The sequence below is a fragment of the Dipodomys merriami genome, unplaced genomic scaffold, assembly GCF_024711535.1.
Source record: "Dipodomys merriami isolate MVZ:Mamm:240054 unplaced genomic scaffold, mDipMer1.0.p SCAF_90, whole genome shotgun sequence".
Classification (NCBI taxonomy): Eukaryota; Metazoa; Chordata; class Mammalia; order Rodentia; family Heteromyidae; genus Dipodomys; species Dipodomys merriami.
Genome location: NW_027206513.1, coordinates 2,758,150 through 2,777,715, shown reverse-complemented (window position 1 = coordinate 2,777,715; position 19,566 = coordinate 2,758,150). Strand labels below are relative to the sequence as shown.

The 19,566-nt window shown below is 39.8% G+C and overlaps 1 protein-coding gene across 1 annotated transcript in view; it reads right to left on the bottom strand.

The window, feature by feature from the left end:
* The window catches only part of Zc3h6 (zinc finger CCCH-type containing 6), a 53,675-nt gene extending 40,529 nt beyond the window's left edge, over positions 1 to 13,146 (bottom strand). The window contains exon 1 of the mRNA XM_070013285.1: positions 12,726 to 13,146. Coding sequence (XP_069869386.1) covers positions 12,726 to 12,757 — 32 coding nt within the window. The 5' untranslated portion in view covers positions 12,758 to 13,146. The remainder of the gene's footprint in view (positions 1 to 12,725) is intronic.
* Positions 13,147 to 19,566: the final 6,420 nt, after the last annotated feature.

The following is a 19,566-nucleotide window of genomic DNA, read 5'->3' as shown; positions in this document are numbered from 1 at the left end:
TTTTTTCTTTTTTGGTGGTCATGGGGCTTGAACCCCGGGCCTAGGCTCTGTCCCACAGCTCTTCAGCTCAAGGTTAGTGCCTTTGAGCCACAGAGCCACTTCTGGTTTTCTGGTGGTAAAGAGTTTCATGGACTTTTCTGTCTGGGCTGGCTTTGATCTGTAATCCTCAGATCTCAGCCTCTTGAGTGGCTAGGATTACAGGCATGAGGCACCAGCACTCAGCCAATATCAAATCTTGATATTAGCAAAAGGCTCTTTACAACTTAGTCCCTGCTTAATCAACTACTTGGAATTTTTCAAGTTTCCAACCCTTAGACATAGTCTTAAAATAACTCTCATTGCCTTCTCTACCAAATAAAACTCTCACTCAATTTTCTTTCACCTGACTAATTCTAATTAGTCTGACTAATTAGGACTCAATTTAGCTATTTCCTCCTTGATCCCTATAACCCAAGTTTAGGTGAGATGTTTCATTCTAGTACTCCTCTATCACTTTTCTTATCATTGCACCATGTACAAGTTCAAATGATATGTTTATTGCTTGGTGAAAGCAGGGTATATAACTGTCCTTTAGAGATGTATTTCTAGCATCTAGCGTGATACTTTATTGTTTACTTAATGAATAGATGTATAATCTCCATTACTCTTGCACTATAAAACAAGTGAATGATAACATCCTAAACTGGCTATAATTGTTATTAAGGAACTTGATAATTTGTTGTGAGATAGACTTGGCATTCTATCTTAATAAACAGTGTTCTGAACTTTTGACAAGTAGGCAACTTTATGGCCCAAGAGAACCAGTGCAGCGCTGGAAGGTGGCTCAGTGGTAGAGTGCTCGCCTTGCACCCATGTGCCCTGGATTCGATTGGTCAGCACCACATAAACAGAAAAAGCCAGAAGTGGTGCTGTGCAGCTCAAGTGATAAGAGTGCTAGCCTTGAGCTAAAGAGCTGAGGGACAGTGCCCTGGCCCAGAGTTCAAGCCCCATGACTAGAATAAAAAGAAAAAGAAAACCAATGATATATTCACCAAAAGAAATGTATAACAACATTTGAATACGTCATAACAGTTTAAAAAAAACCCTATAAACTCATATCCTCAACAGACAAACTGATTATGCTTTATTTATATAACAATATTAACTTATAACAAAAACAACATGGATTAACATTACAGATGAAGATAAATAATGATGAATAAAATAATATGAATTAAAATGACACAATGAATTTTAAAAACCATACACAAAATACTAGTCTATGATTCTATTTGTATGTAGCTCAAGAACAGATAAAACTAATCTACAGCAAGAGAAACCAGAATGGTGATTATCTCTTAGAAGAATTTAACTGACAATAAAAGGTTACTAAGAGACTTTTAGGATGTTGAAATATTCTGTATATTGATTTATGCTGTGAATACATATACATAAATAAGTATTTGTAAAAATTTATCCAATAGTCCCATTCAAAAATTATATGTTACTGTATATACTTATTCCACAATAAAACACAAATGACAAAAAAAAGTCTGGTCCTCCAAATCTTTATTTTCTAAATCAGTAACACATTTACTCATTTGTCTCATCAAAACCTAATTTGCATAATATCTTCTTACGTAGTAATTTTATGTAATAGCCATTTTAGTATGTTCTTCTGAAGATTTTTAGGAGAACATGCTTCTCTAAAAATGTATTAAAGGCCGGGCGCTGGTAGCTCATGCCTGTAATCCTAGCTACTCAAGAGGCTGAGATCTGAGGATCTCGGTTCAAAGCCAGCCTGGGCAGGAAAGACCGTGAGACTCCTATCTCCAATAAACCACCAGAAAACCAGAAGTGACGCTGTAGCTCAAGTGGTAGAGTGCTCGCCTTGAGCTGAAGAGCTGAGGGACAGCACTCAGGCCCAGAGTTCAAGCCCCACGACCTACATAAATAAATAAATAAATAAATTTTAAAAATGTATTAAAGGACTTTATCTTCTAGGATGGGTCAAACAATTATCTTGAAAAGTTATCAAAACTTTATTAATAACATTGACTGAAAAGCTAAATAAAATTTAGTCCTAGAAATACAACCAACCAGGGCTGGGGTTTAGCCCAGCAGAACAGCGCCCACCCAGCACGCGCAAGGCCCTGGGTTCGGTCCTCAGCCCTGGAAAAAAAAAAAGAAATACAACCAACCTATAAAATCATTGATACATATGGCTATGGAAAACAGTGAAGCCCTAGATTTCTTACTGGCATGCTAAGAAAGTATATCAAATACTGGTAATAATTCTTGTGGGACTGGGAATGTTGCTTAATGGTAGAGGTTTTCCTAGCATGCATGAAGCCATGGGGTTTGATTCCATAGTACTGCATAAACAGAAAAAGCCAGAAATGGCACTGTGGCTCAAGTGGTAAGAGTGCTAGCTCCAGGATAGTGCCCAGGCCCTGAGTTCAAGCCCCAGGACTGACAAAATACTTATACTAATAACTCCTGTTGTATGTGGCATAATATTACAAAGAAGACTAACCTATAGTCAAAAAAAAAAAAAAAAAAAGACAACTAGGCTATCAAAAGTAACTGAGGAGCCAGGTACCAGTGGCTCATGCTTATAAATCCTAGCTAATCAGGATGCTGAGAATTATGATTCAAAACCATAGACATGCTTCAAGTAGTAGAGCACTAGCTGTGACCAAAACAGCCAAGGGAGAAAGACTGAGTTTAAGCACACACAGAAAAGAGCAACTCCAGAGCTGGGAAGGTGGCTCAGTGATAGAGCGCTTGCCTTGCATGCATGAAGCCCTAGGTTCGATTCTTCAGCACCACATAAGCAAAAAGAAAAAAGCCAGAAGTGGCGCTGTGGCTCAAGTGGCAGAGCGCTAGCCTTGAGCTGAAGAACTGAGGGACAGTGCCCAGGCCCAGAGTTCAGGCCCCACGACCAGACCCCCCCCCCCAAAAAAAAAAAGAAAAGAAAAGAGCAACTCCAATTCCTGGTCAAAGTAAGGGAGTCTTTAGTAGGCAATCTAAGAAGCTTTTCAGTATCTCTATATAGGAGTCATGGTTATTATAATCAAGTACTAGTGGCTCATGCTTATAAGCCTAGCTACTCAGGGGGCTGAAATCAGAAGATGGTGGTTCAAGATCAGCTCAGAGAATAAATATCTACTAGTACCATCTCCAAAATAATCAAAAAAAAATCTAGGCTGAAGCCAGGCACCAGTGGCTCATGCTTGTAATTCTAGCAACTCAGGAGGCTGAGATCTGAGGATCCTGGTTCAAAAGCCAATCCAGGCAGGAAAAGTCCGCAAGCTTTTAGGTCCAATAGCCACCAGCATGTCTGATTAACCACCAACACACCAAAAGTGGATCTGTGGCTCAAGTGGTAGAACACTAGCCTTAAGCAAAAGAGCTCAGGAACAGCGCTCAGACCCCAAGTTCAATCCCCAGTACAGTACCACCAAAAAAATCCCTCAGCTGGAGTGGCTTAAGTGGTAGAATGCCAGCTAAGCAAGCAAGCCTTGAGCTCAAATCCAGCAATGAAAAAGAAAGAAAAAAGTCAGTTACTTTTATTAGTCTCAGGAGTCACACATGCTGCTACAACTTGCTATACTACAGATGGCACAGAAACTTATTCTTCATAAAGGATCTGTAATCAGTTCATCTACAAACTTAAGAGCTACATAGCAATGAATATATAACCTTTTGTTATATTATTATAGAATTGAAAATCAAAAGCAGGGGATTGTTTAAATTAAACCAAGATTCCATTGTGTGTGTACAAAGACAATCATACGTCCTTGAGCCTGATACTCATATACCCTTCAAACCTTTTTAAGCAACACCTTTGCCTTTGTGACCTTAGCAGAAAACAAATTAGAATCCTTCCCAACATGTAATGAACTTTTTTCTCTTTATTTCTACTTTTTGGTTGGATAGACCAAATTTGTTTCTTAGCCAGCTAGCAGATTAACTTAGTTTAAAAAAAAATAGCTCTGGTGGCATTCCCAGAAAGGTGGCTCATGCCTTAATACTAGCTTCTCAGGAGGCTGAGATCTAAGGATCAAGGTTCAAAGCCAGCCTGCACAAGAAAAGTCTGTGAGACTCTTATCTCCAATTAACCACCAGAAAACCAGAAGTGGCACTTGTTGCACAAAGTGGTAGAGTGCTAGCCCTGACCAAAAAAGCTCAGGGACAGAACCCAGGCCTTAAGTTCAAGCCATATGCTCCCTCACTCCCACGCCCCCCCCCCAAAAAAAAAACTAAAGGAAAATAAACCATAATACAGATTAAGAAGCTAGGCATATAAGACCAACTAAAAGATGGCAAGATGAAGACATTAACGTGCAATGAAAAGAACTGTAATTAGCAAGGAAGGGGCTAGTCAACAATGGATTCAATGAAAAAGGACAACGAAGAATGTGGGCAGTGCCCACAAAAGCAGTATCTGGGAAAAAATATCCTGTAATGCAGATGGATTGTGGTAACTGACAGATATATTATAGCAACCTGAATATCACTTTATCAGAGCTTAATGTTCCTTAAACTATGTCACTGAAATATCAGTCATTTAGAACTCTTATGCTCTAATTCATTAGGCAATGCTTGATAATTTTATATTCCATATACCATTTATTCTAAATGGAAAGAATGCACTGATGCAAATATTTAGTCTTCAATTTTACATAAATGGGTATTCTCATGCACACACACATTTTCTTGTAGTACTGGATCAAAGTGTGGCTATGTAGTTCCATTATTTGAGTTCTTACTGACTTCTTTGTGACTTGGAAAACATAATTATGTATTCTTATCTATTTCCTTCCTCATTTGCAAAAGGGGAACCAATTTTTGTAATGATTAATTTCTATGAAGCCATTAAAACATTACCTGTATATAACAGTAACAAATAAATATTTGCCATGTTACTAGCCTTTGGCATGTGTTAATATTTCTGAATCCAAAAAGCTCTGAGATAGGTCAGTTACTAAATCTGAAAAATTAATGCAAGGCTACTATGTTACATCATGATAAGGAATACTAGCGCACATAAGAGTATGCTGATAAAAAAAAAAAAGTATGCTGATAGTTCCTGAACTGGTCTTAACTTGGTGACTTTATGGTCACCTACTCTTTGAGGTTTTGAGACTGGTTTGCTATTTTTTTTTTTTTTTGAGGGGGAGGTGTTGGGAGAGGACACAATTACTTAATATATAACAATGGGCCACAAATGTAAAGGTCTGCAGTAATCAAGCAGGTCACCTAATGAGTGAAGCACACATTGGGTGGTAAATTTGCAGAATATGTGTAAGTGCTAAGACTAGAGGGTAGAGAATAAAAGTTAATCCTTAATATATTCAAATAGCATACCAATGGGCAGATTTTTGAGCCTTAAGGAACTGTTTGCAAACCTTTTCTCCAGGATCCTTCTAAATATTAAAATGTTCTCATTAGGAGAATGTAAATCCAAGGACTTGTTTTTAACTCTTATTTTCCATTATTGCTCTGGTATCATCCTTTCTTTGAAACTGTCACTTTCTTTAGCTTTTAAAATCCTCTGTACTTTTCTCCATGACCAATAATACTGAGTGATCTCATTCATGTCAACTAATACTTCTGGCACTCTAACTCTACCAATATTAATAAATAACTCATTTTACCTTGTTTGCTTCCTTATTGCCATTGCCTTGATCAGGTTTTTATCATCCAATTTCTAGATTTTTACAGTAGTTTTGGCTCATTTCTCTCCTATTGTACCCCCATCCACCAACAAAATCCATGTTCTACCTACAATCAAACTTCTTCTATATCATACCCAAAATATGTAGCTGGTCATCGTTTTTACTTAAAAAAAAAACTTTGATTCCCCACATTACAGCAGGGATGGACCTGTCCTCAAATTTAAATTTTTCAAATTTTAAACTTTCTATTTCCATTTTAAAAATAACTGTATACTTTCCACATCTAAATCCATCCACGTTCACTGCTGGACAACAGTATCATCACCAATCACCCAGATTACTGTACCAATTCCTTTTTTCCATTTAGTTATTAGACTCATCCTTTCCCTCTTCTGTTCACCCCCCAGTGGCTCCTATTATCACTCAAGAGTGAAATATAAGTCCTTTTTTAAAATAACTTACAAGGCCTATACCTCTCTAAGTTCATCTTCCTTGCTTATTCTTATTCCTCTCTGCCACATTGTTGCTTTGTCTTTTCCATAATCATACTAAATTAATTCCTGGCTCTCTAGGTCTTTTGTAATTCCCATTCCCTAATCTGGAATTCTGATTCCACAAATATCCTGGACTTGGATTGATTTTGATCTACTTTCAGGGCTATACAAATCTTACTTCTAGTAAGTGTTCCCTAAAAATACCCTACTGAAAAGAGAAATATCCTACCCTTTTCTACTTCATCATCTAATGCGTAAATGTGGACAGATGTTTGCTTTTGCTCTCTCCAAGATAGTGTAATGTCCATTTCAGGAAAAACCTTTTTTTTTGGCTAGTACTGGGGCTTGAACTCAGGGCCTGGGCACTGTCCCTGAAATGCTTTTTGCTCAAAGCTAGCACTCTACCACTTGAGCCACAGCATCATTTTCAGCTTTTTCTGTTTATGTAGTACTGAGGAATTGAACCCAGGGCTTCATGCATGCTAGTCAAGCACTCTACCATTAAGCCATATTTCTAGCCCAGTAAGAATATTTTTATTGCTGTATTCTCCATGTCAGGAACAGAACATGTATTAATGTATAATTTTTGAAAATATATTGAAAAGGCTCCTCATTCATTTTCCTTCTACTGACCTCCCCTTCTATAATCCACTTCCTCTGGTCTCCCAGTTTAAGCCGGGTGCTGGTGGCTCACACCTGTAATCCTAGCTATTCAGGAGGCTGAGGTTGAGGATCTCAAAGCCAGCCTGGGCAGGAAAGTCCATTAGACTCTTAACTACAATAAACCACAGAAAATCAGAAGTGGTGGTGTGGCTCAAGTAGTAGAGAGCTAACCTTGAACTGAAGAGCTGAGGGACAGCGTCCAGGCCCAGAGTTCAAGCTCCACGACCAATAACAACAACAAATATATATCTATATATACATATAGATATATATTATCATTATCCTGTTTTAAAATTTTTTATAGGATCATCACATCTCATTAAAAATGGGTCTGACCCCAAATTTACTTAAGCCTTTTTTCCCCATTTCTCAAAATAGTTTATAGTCTATATTCTTACCCTTTAATTATCTCTGAATAGTTGTACATTCTCTACATAATTAATTCTTTAATGATCTCTAAAGCTACTATGCTGTTTCCTTTTCTGTGCTTTCCATACAAGTATCTCAGCACCCTGTAGACCTAGTTGTTCCATTATGGCTCCCTTATGGCTCTCATCAGCACCTCTGTTTGTATCTCTTCCATCATATTTGTGACACAACTATGCACTGACAAATCTGTTCCTCTAACAAGACTTTACAATCCTGGAGAGCAAGTTTTTTGTTTTGGGTTTTTTGGGTTTTTTTTTTTTTTTTGCTAGTGTTAAACATTACTCTTAGCAGAGAGGAAACAGTTAAGCCTGCTGAAAGAAAATTCAGCAGAATGAAACTTCTTAGAATGTGAAGGGCTTTCCTTATTCAACACTGAGAAAAAAATATATCTTCTTATGAGCCACAATGCTTTCCAACACCAAACATAAATCTGACATATAATTTGTACTTGCTAAACAAAATCTGATCATTTCAGTAAGTCAAGTCAGTGTATTCAGAAATCAAAAATGTTAGTGACTAGTCAGGAAAGGTAATTACTCCACTAAACATACTAATTTTGGGGTTATATGTTGTATACAAAATAAAGTGTACTATAATCAAGAGAAAATAGATCTTTAAATTTTTAAAATGTGAAACTTTTTAAAGTAAGGAGGGAAACTGGAGATAATCTAGGTCAACTATCTTATTTTATAAATGAGAAAAATAATGAAGAAGAGATTAACCAAGTTTACAGGAAGATTAGGATCAGATCAGGTTTTTATTAAAAATGAAGGGCCTCACAAATGTACCACAACACAATGCCAAATTTTTCAAAACTTATTCCATTACTTACCCGTGCAAATTTAAAGAATGAAAATTCAAAGAAGTTTGAATACATGTGTTCTTAGCTAAGCTGCCTTTGTGGGATCTTGGACAATCACTGAACATCATACTACTCTACCATCATTTCCCATCAATTGCAATTAATGCAAGAGCCAAATGAAAGTTCTGTTACAAATGGAAACTGTGATCATCTCCATTCTCATCATGTCAGATTCTCCAGTGCTGTGTCTTGGGAAGATTTCAATCCATCTGTGGGAGCCATAGGAATTGTTAAAAGCACTGCAATTATGACTAATGGGAGTTTTGTTCTCATTTTACAGGAGCAAGAACGCAGAAAGAAGAGGAAAAGATAGTTGTTTAGTGGTCAAATAAACTCCACCTAAAAAAATCCATACCTGCAATTAAATAAAGAATCACAAGCTCTTTATAATTAAGCTCTTTATAATCTTCATAATATAATCTTTATAAACACAAACTCTTTATAATTCATGCTAATATTGTTTTCTCCTATACTGCAGGTTCTATAAGACTTTTTACTATTGGCGTATTTCAATAAATTCTATCATGGTTATTTGAGATATATATGTGTATATATATGTATATATATTCACATATACACAAATAAACATTGCTATTCTGATGGAGATGTGTTTAAATAGGGACTCAGTACTTAATCTTCAAAAATTATGTGTAGGATAGTAGTATAGCACAAATATGCATGAAGCCCTATGTAGGGGCAGGGGTTGGGGGGAAGGAGAGAGGACCCGGCAAGAGCCAGCTGAAAATACAAAACTAAGTTGTTTGAGCTGTTTCTCAAAGAAGTAAAAAGGCAAAGAATTGAGTGAAAAGAGAGGTTATTCCTGACATTGACACTTCCTCCAATTTCTTTCTCTCCGTCTCAAGTGTTTTCACAGGTATTATTATAGGTATAATCGTAGGTATCATTACAGTAACAAGTTTTTAAAACACAACTTTTGCTTCAGGTATTAAAAATATTAAGGTATATCAAATGAATGTTTTACAAGTTAATCTTGGCCAGGTGCTGCTGGCTCACTTCTGTAATCCTAGCTACTCAAGAGGCTGAGATTTCTTTTTTTTTGGGGGGAGGGAGGGGGCTGAACTCTGGGCCTGGGCACTGTCCCTCAGCAATTCAGCTCAACCACTTGAGCCACAGTGCCACTTCCGGCTTTTTTCTTTTTGCTTATGTGGTGCTGAGGAATCGAACCCAGGATGGCCTCAGGCATGCAAGGCAAGCGCTCTACCACTGAGTCACCTTCCCAACCCCAAAAGGCTGAGATTTGAGGACTGCAGTTGGAAGCCAGCCAAGGCAAGAAAGTCCTTAAGACCCTTATCTTCAATTAGGCACCAAAACAGCTGGAGATGTGCTTCAAGTGGCAGAACACTAGTCTTGAGCAAAAAAGCTCAGGGACAGTGCCTAGGCCCTAAGTTTAAGCCCCAGGACCACTTAAAAAAAAAAAAAAGTTTGCAGGATGCCAGTGGCTCACACCTGTAATCCTAGCTACTCAGGAGGCAGAGATCTGAGAATCATGGTTCAAAGCCAGCCTGGGCTTTAGGAAAGTCCATGAGACTCTTCAATTAACCATGAGCAACCCGGAAGTGGCAGTGTAGCTAATTGGTACCTAGCCTTGATCTGAAGATCTCAGGGACAGCGTCTAGGCCCAGAATTCAAGACCCACGACAAAAAAAAAAAAAAAAGTTAATTATTTGGCAAACAAATCTAATGTAGAACATTGAGTACAGAAAGGTAATATTTTACAGAAAAAAATTATGCATTCTGTAAATTCCATTTACATTTAGAATTTCAATCTCATATAAATTATAATAGTAATACTTTAATTAGTATAAAACCAAAGCTGTTGTAAATGTAAATAATAGATTTCATTTTTTCTGTATGCACAGGAAAAATATCCTTGAGACAATACCTATCTCTGTATATCAAATTTCATATATTTTTCTCAACCTAATTCAGACACTGGTATAATATCTAATGAGTCTACAAATTAGCCCATTTTCTCCCTCAAACTTCCTAAGAATCATCTAGAAACCTACTAAAACTACAGATTACCACATCTACCCTAGAAATTCTGCTTCATTTGCTCTAGTCATTTGTTCTAGTCTACTACATCACAATTTGTCACATTTTATAATTACCTGGGGATCCCTGAAAACTTAAAACTTGGGCCAATGGAAATACCATCAGTGTATCCAGCTTAAAAGACTCTCCAGAGAAGGTTGAGAACCACCAATTTGGAAGAATTTGAGAATTTCTCACAGAACCTTTTTATCAAGTTAAGAAGGCTTGTTAATAAGCTAAGGTGTTACAAAGCTGGAGCTATTCCAGCTTTGACTCCTATTTCACTGTTTGGTGATATAATTTTTATGTGATTTGACAAGAAAAAAATACAAAAAACCAACAACAACAACCCACCTCTTCTTTTATCTCAGATTAATACTGCCACTTAATAACTGAATAAGGTCAGGGGTGAAGGTGTGACTCAATAATAATAAACACCTGCCTAACTAGTACAAGGTTATAAGTTCAAACCCAAGTACCGAAGGAAAAAAAGGCTGTTAAAATGGAGCTAAGTGGAAAATATTTTTAGCCCTAATCTAAAAGTAGACTAAATATCACTACTGTTCAGATCCAACTAAGCTATTAAAATAGATTGCAAAACAAAGTATTATTGAAAGAGTCTCTGTTGTAAGCCAGGGTGGCCTGAACTCATTTCTTTCTGCCTCAGCCTGAGGAGTTCTGAGATTATAGACCTTCACCACCATGTTTTGCCTCAATTTTTTAAAAAAAATCTGATATCATAGATCCTGACTAGCATAATTATATAAAATAAAGCTGGGTGCCTGTGGCTCATGCCTGTACTCCTAGGTACTCAGGTGGCTAAGATCTAATGAACACAGTTCAAAGCCAGCCCAGGCAGGAAAGTCCTTGAGACTCTCCAATAAACCGCCAGAAAACTGGAAGTGGCACTGTGGCTCAAGTGGTAGAGCACTAGCCTTGAGCTGCAGAGCCGAGAGAGCGTCCAAGCCCAGAGTTCAAGCTCCACAACCAAAAAAAAAAAATTATATAAAATAATATGCCGAATTTGTAACGAGGCTTCTCCCTTAATATAACTCTACATATTGAAGTTACTATCTACTCACAGGTGAGAACAGATTTCCCTCTACATACAAAAGGATGAACTATATACTATGACTTAGCAAAACCCCACCATTGGTTTCTCCACAGACTTCTCAAGACACTAGTTTAGCCACTCTAAGAATTGTCTTTTAATTAAAAAAAAAAATTCTAGAGGCTCAGTGATAAGATTACTTTGACTACCAAGCATGAGGCCCTGGGTTCAATCTCAGGCAACACACACACAGGTACTTTTTTTTTTTTATCATGAAAAACATGTTAGGTGCAAGCACCTATGATTTTGAGAGTATATTTTGCTTTCTAAAAATTACATTTTGATTGACTTGCTTTCAAGGTAACTACTTTATTACTGAAGTACTGATATTGTTTCCCACCCCCCTCTCAAAACTGCCAGATATTTAGATACTTCAAATCTCAACGTTTGTGGATTTTTTGCTTGTTTGGTTTCCAAAAAAAGAGTCCATCATGCTTTATCAAAAGCAGATCACCTTACTCCTCTGGTGTAACTCCAGCAGCTCTTAGTGTTATATACTATACTAGTCTATACTAGTCTATACTAGTATACAATGTATACTTCTATACTTTTGACTACTTCTCTTTGCAAAGGCGTAATTGTGAGGTTCTCGATTTACAAATTTTATATTCTTAGAATCCGATGCAAGGGATTTTTGTTACAGGAATTTTAATAAATGAAAGCTTCTATTTGAAATCTAGCCACCTTAACAGATGCTAAACTATACTCTGTAAATGCCCCAAATGTGAAGTTCAAGGCACATCAAAATCAAAAGTAACAGAAAATCATCAGAATTTCAGATTCAATGTACAAGTGATTGCTATCTACCACCTACGAAACTGGACTACACTCAACCACCCATGGAGTTTATTTACTTTAGGAAGGAAAGTATTTCATGTTCCCGTACTTGACTTGCCAGATCCAATTCTAAGGGGGGGGGGGTTAGACAGCAGCTAACACGTGGCAGGGGGAGGCGGGAAATTATTTTTTTTTCTCCTAAAAACTAAATATGTTTATTTTCAGAGGTGGTGTACTCAGGTAGCAGTCCACCATCCAGGCGCCCGACACTGAAAACTCCTCGGCAGGTCCCGCGGGGGGGGGGGGGGGGGGGGCCGCGAATAGCAGATGTAGGCCAGGAAAGCGGAAGCCCGGCTGGCCCGGGGGCTCGTTCGTGCCCGCGGGGGCGGGGCGGCGCCGGCGAGCGGCGACCCCGGCTCCGGGGAGCGGCGGGGCGCGGGAGGGAAGGCGTGGGGAGGGGGTGGGAGGGGGTAGAAGGGACGGCTGCGGGCGACCTTCCCTCCCCCGCGGCCGCCGGCCAGGCCAAGGCTTCCGAAGGTGCGCGTCCTGGAAGGAAGTGATGGAGCCACACAGAGACGTCTAAGTCATGCAGGAGGCGCCCGGCCCCGGCCCTCCCGCCGCCCGCCCCCTCCTCTCATCCGACAGAAAGACAGACAAGAAGGGTTCCCGACCTGTCGTGCCCTGCATGTTCACAGTCTGTCATGTTTGGTCAAGAACGGGGCGGGGCTGGAGGGCAGGTCTGCAGGCCGGCGGCGGCGGGGCGCGGGGAGCAGCCCGGCGCCGCCCGCGGGAGCCTGCCCCGGCCGCCGCCGACGGGTGACGAGGTGGTAAAAACTCACGGTTACTAGTGAGCGACACAGACACAGACTTTCCAGTCTATTAACAACCACGCCAGAGAGGTGGGGCTCTAACTGCAAACACTGGGCCACGGCCCCGCGCTGCCGGCGCTGCCGCTCTAGTCTCTATTCGCCGCTGGTGGCTGAGGCGTGGGAGCGGCCGGGCGGCGTGCGGCGACGCGGGGATTTGGACAGTGGCCGTAACGGTGATTTCTCTTCACCAACATGGCGGCACCCGAAACAAGCGACTCCACAAAATGGCGCCCGCCGCAACACCTAGCCCGGGACTAAAGGGCAAGGGAGATTCCTCCGCGAGCCAGGGCCCTTGCCCAGCCCTCCGGGGCTGAGCGCGACGTCTATTGGAGGAGGCTGCCTGTCAATCATCCCTGGGGGGGCGAGCCTTCTTCCCGCTGGGTGCCGCGGCGGAGGCGGCAGCCTGGTTCTGAGACCCGGCGGTGAGGGACGCGACCGGTTGGTTCTTCGCGCAGCTTCTGGGGGAGGGGGGGCGGTGGTAGTTAGTCCGCGGGCCTTGGCCAAGGAATGCCTGGGAAATCAGGCGTCCCCCATATCAGTGACAGGGTTGGGCTAACACGGTTCGCACCACTGTCAGTTCTTCTAAGAAAAGAAAACCTTTGCTGCTGAAACAGCCAGGGTGTGGCGATTGCCTCCATCATGTTTGATGCTCGTTCGCATTTTTCAGGGCAATAGCTTGTCGAGCAGTTATTACGCGTGTGCTCGTGTCTGCGCGTGCGTGTGCCAGTCCCGAGGCTTAACTCGGCCTAAGCGCTGCCCCTGGGTTATTTTGCTGAAAGCTAACCACAGCTCCACTTCCGGCCTTGTGGAGGTTAATTGGAGTAACAGTCCCCTGGGCTTTCCCGCGCATCTCAGCCTTCTGGGCTGGGAGGATTACAGCCATGAGCCACCACCACCACCAGGCTTTGTAGTTTATAGAATGAAATGGAGAATGTTTCTTTTTATTATTTTGATCATTTGAAAGAGACTGGCTAGAGATGTTCCATTCCTGGGAATTTGCAAGTAGAGCTATGAACATTACGTTTCCATTCTGGAAAGATTTTTCAAATCATTGCTTCAATTAACTAGTTTTAGAAATATTCAAGAGGTTTGTTCTTTTTGTTTTAATTTTTTATTTTTAAGACAAAGGTTAAAAAATAAAGTATAACCAGTTGTTTACGTTGGAACTTAGAGAGTTTAGATCAAAATTCTTTTGAAATTAGCTGATGACTACTTTTTTGGTAGCATAATAAAACAAGTGGATAGTTCAATTAGAACAACTTGAGAAGGGTGGAAATGCTTGATACAATAACTTATTACAAAGTTATAACAAAACAGCATTGACATTCAGAACCAGGCAAATAAATACCTTAGTATGTATTATTTTACCCAATAGCAAAGGTGGTAAATGGAAAGAAAAGGATGCAAAGAGAATCTTTTTCCATTTGTTTTGAGACAAAGTCTTTCTATGTAGCCCAGATTGGTCTCAAACTAATAATCCTCCACCTTTTGTCTCCCAATGTTGGGAATACAGGCATGTACCAGCATGCCCGGTGCTAACCTTTAAAAATTTTTGTCTTTTTTAATAAAAAAAATTAGTTATATGCAGAGGGGTCAAGTAAACAGTACATTTCTTTTTGGATAATGTCACTTCTTTCACTGGCTCCTAGTTTTTCTGTTCCATGCCCACCCACAAGTTGAATAATAGTTCATCTTCAACATAGTGGCTAGTGAGTACCACTACTGCATTTGTTTTTGTTATTAAGTCAGTTTTAGAAAGTATACATTATGTATAGATGAATATTTTATATAAATTCTTAAAATAGTTGCTCACGCTGAGATTTTCAAATTATAGTTAGTATTTTATTGGCAGCTTTTTTATATCTATTGATTTATAATTATGCTACCTTTTCACTGTAGCATTAATTGTACCAGATAACTGTCTGTTTTGTTGGTTGTTGCCTCTTCTTTAAGAATCCAGTGTTTTAGGTGTTTTTGTTTTTGCTTTTAACTGTTTTGTTTTTGTTACAGACCAGGACTTGAACTTGGTATCTGATAGTTTCATACAGTGCCTGGCGCTCTACAACCAGAGTCATGCCTCCAAGTGATGGCCCTCACCTTTATTGCTCAAGAGTAGTGCTCTACCACTTGAGCCATACCTCTGCTTCCCAGGGATGCCCATTTGTATGTCTTATCCTTCAGGATAATTGCAAATTGCATTAGTATAACATACCCAGATGATTTATTCCTGAGACCCTTATTTTATTTTATTTTGGTTTTTGACCAGTCCTGGGATTTGAAATTGACCTGGCACTGTGCCTGAGCTGCTTTTGCTCAAGGCGAGCACTCTTATCACTTGAACTTCAGAGCCACTTCTGGATTTTTCTGTTTATGTGGTACTGAGGAATTGAACCCAGTGCTTCATGCATGCTAGGCAAGCACTCTACCACTGAGCCACATTCCCAGCCCCCTTCCTTATTCTTTTTGGTTTTAATTAAAGACTGGAACCCCCCAATCTCTATATGGTATGAGGAACTAAACCAATGATGAACAAATTTTTGTTAGTATAAACCATTGTACGGGTCACTGCTCCAAATAGCCATTGTTATTGAAACTTCTATTCAGTACAGTACTGTGGAATTGTGCAAGCATTCTTTTATCTCTTAGTGGACCTACTCCCATACAAAGGCTTGCTTTTTGCCATAATTTTTAGAAACTCTATATTCTGCCTATGTCTGGATTTCTTATGTCAACCATAATTGAAAGTGTTCTCACCCTGCATTTGTAACTTTTTAGCAAATTTGAAGGGCAAAACCAATTTCACTCTTCTAATTCCTGATGGGTAAATGTCATATTTCATATACTTCAGCCATGTTTTTGGTTGTGGTTGTTTTTTGGTTGGTCATGGGGCCTGAACTCTGGGCACTGTCCCTCAGCTCTTCATCTCAAGGCTAGCACTCTACCACTTGAGCCACAGTGACACTTCCAGCTTTTTCTGCTTATGTGGTACTGAGGAATCGAACCCAGAGCCTCATGCATGTAAGGCAAACACTCTACCACTGAGCCACATTCCAAGCCTACTTCAACCATCTTTATAAACATTGTGACCCTTTGTTCTTTTGGGCCAGGATGTCACTATCAACTCTTATAGATTCCAGAAGATTAATTTATAATATACAGTATAGCTCTGAATGTACCTAATTATGTCAAACAAACTCTATCTTTTCATTGTCTAATTAGCAATTTATTAATATAAGCATTTTAGAATTAGGAGAAATTTTTCAGAAGCTGTAACTGTTTGTGGATTTATGATTGGTTGCAATAGAACTGTCCTTTTGCTCAAGTGGTAGAGTGCTAGCCTTGAGCCATAGCACCACTTCCAGCTTTTTCTGTTTATATGGGACTGAGGAATCAAACTTAGGGCTTCATGCATGCTAGGCAAGCACTTTACCACTCAGCCACATTCCCAGCCCACTTTCTAACTTCTGAATGTACTTCATATTCAATGTTTGTAATCTTGACGAGGATTTTACAACTGTATAAAATGTAGGAAATCCAAGCTGGTTTGTACCACATAAACAAAAAAGTTAGACATGGCACTGTGGTTTAAGTGGTAGAGTGCTAGTGTTGAGCAAAAGCAGCTCAGGAATAGTGCCGAGACCCGAGGACTAGAAAAAAAGAAAAGAAAGAGTAGCCAGGCACAGTGGCTCCTGGCTGTAATCCTAGCTCCTCAAGAGGCTGAGATCTGAGGGTCACTATTCCATGCCAGGTTGCATAGATAAATTCCTGAGACTCTTATCTCCAGTAAAATGCCAGTAATGGAAGGACGCTGGCCTTGAGTGAAAAAGCTAAAGGACAGGCCCCAGGTACTGAATCTATGCCTCATACAAGCATACACACACACACACACACACACACACACACGTGTGTTTTCTTTTGGGGAATGTACTACTATATCACTCAATCATACACTTGAAATGGTGAATTTGATTAATTATATCACAAGAATTAGGTGTTAAATGCAATTTAGTAAAGGTCCATCATGACCCTTCACCCTATCTCCTTCTAGTCTATAAAGCTTCCCAGTCCTCCCTTAGTACTCACCATTCAGTCTCCCTCGAGCTGTGTCTCAAGTTGCTTCTACATTTGGGCATAAGCACATGCAGCTTGGAGGGCAACTCACTGCACATGTGCCAATGTGTTTTCCCTGACCAGGAATAGACACTGGGAGCAGCACTTCATTTTGTACTCAGATATTTGGTCTTGTCCACCTATAAGCTCCAGTTACTCTGCTCAGGAAGCTAGGTTAGACACCTATGAGCACTTGAAATCTCTGAGAACTTTATGAAGGCCTTGAACCTTTGCATATAATTGGATCCTAGCTCCCAGCTAAAAATCACTAGTCAAGTAGAAAGTGATATTGGCCTTGTGTGTTTAAAGGCTAATTGAACTAAAACATCTTTGCTGCCCTAGGGATGGGTACTGAGTAAACAAAAAGTCTGGCCATGTTTGAGTGGTCCATATGGTGCTGTAGTTTACTTGTTTATATCCCAGGTTTGCCACTGTCCCCAGGATAACCATGAACCCTCCACTTTTCTGTGATAGATTTTCCCCGTATTATGTATTGCCTTGCTCATTTCTAATGGTATATAACTCTTGGAACTGTGTACTAAATTTTAGTGTATGTGTATGAAGTATGTCAATAGTGAGGATATATGTCAGGTCCAGACTGATGTTATCATTTAGCTTATCTGCTCAAGGCTGGTGCTCCACTACCGTAATCACAGCACAAAAATCTAGTTTTGGGCTGGCTAATTACATGTAAATGTCTCAGTGATTAGTCTGTTCTACCTGGCATTGAACTTGGAAACTCATTTTTCAGCCTCCTGAATAGATGAGGCATCTATGTCTGCTTGTGAGTCATAGGGCTATTCTCTATGAGAGATAGCTTACATTTTTTCAAGTCAAATTAGACCTTCTTCCCTTTTTAACATATTGTTTTCTTTGAACTTGACCTTCAGATTTCATATCTTACTTGTGCAATTTTGCCCCTTTGTGATTCTCCTAATAAGCCTGTATAATCTCTCCTTTTTGTCCTGCCTATTCCTGGACCATACCCTTCCTCTATCCTTAATTTTTCTCCATCTTCTACCCTGTTATCCCACACAACTTTCAGTTTCTTCTTTCCAGTGCAGCCTTTTATACACACCTCTATTAAAAAAAAATCCAAATGTTAGCAATATCAGAGAACTGAAATGGATTATTAATCAAATATCAATTTCATTACATTCCATTATTCACACTTATTTTAAAATATGAAAATAGACTTTTCCTATCATTTGTATATTTATACCCATATATCTATATATCTTTATGTTTATATTAGTGTCTATATCTTCATATATATGTGGATAGACATACAGTACTCAAAGTATTTAGTCTTAGAAGCTCTTATATTACATAGTCATAGCATTGAGCAATTTCTGTATATTTTTCTCTCCCCAAAAAGAGATATTTAGCATCATTCTTGTGCCTTTCCAACACACTTCAGTGTCTGTTCCTCGGTGATGGGATTTCATAGAACTGGCCCAGGAATATCAGATTTCCTCCATTGAACTGATTGGAAACTTAAATGTTGGAGGGTGAAAGGATTTGGAGGCTTACTCAGTGACTGCATCTTGGTACCATCAGGAGAACAGACTTGTACTAGAGAAGTGAAAGAAGATACATTGTAGGGTACAGGCCTAGTAAAGGCAGACTGAAACACACTAGACTGGATTGCATTGGTTGATTTGGCTGACATGTTTTAGTGGGTCAAACATGTGCTGGCAGTAGAGCTGGTTGAGATAAGATGACTGCAGTAGGCTGAGCCACACACTAGAATGAAGCCAGGAAGGGGGTAAGCTACAGTGGGACACTAGGAGGCCAGAGGCTTTGGCCTGTGAGAAGTTGGTCAAGCTTAAGGCTTCTCTGGGGCTAGAAAAGGCAAAGGAACCAACCTGACCTTCCCAGATAGAAGCATCTTATCCTACGATGCTGATGAATGCTTGTTTTCATCACCACTATATTTTCTTGATCTGAATTTCCTTAGATCTTTTACCCTTCTATGGAGTATCCAGCCATGATGTGACATCTGAGGGAAACTTGCTGTCTTTGGTGCTGCTTACATTTCCCAAAGCCCTGGAGAAAGACAGCTCACTTATCATTCTTCTTCCCCAGTACAGGACAAACCTGCCCTGTCTCCAACATGAGCTGTCTAGGGTGAATGGAAGTCTTTTGAAGAACTCTTGGCTAAGCTCAGGTTGATTTCTCTTGTGCTGTGTTTTGGGAATGGTTGTCTTTGCTTCTGTTTTGACTTTGTTCTATGACTGCTTGGTTTCTTCACATTTCTTGAGGTTATTTTCTCTGACTCTTTTGGTCTTGTCTTGCCAGTGACTCTTAGTTTGTCTGACCCTGGCATACCACAAGTAGACTTTTCCTCATGGCCCTAAGGATTCATGTAGACCTAAACATGGTCAATGTCGAGTTTCTAATGGGAGTATCAGAGGATCTTCGCTTTCTATGGTTATCTGAAAGGCAAGGCTTTTGGAGGTTGGCTGGAAAAATGCTTGGCAGTGTGCATAGGAGCCTGGTCACTGGTGAAGGCAGTGTACATAATCACTTC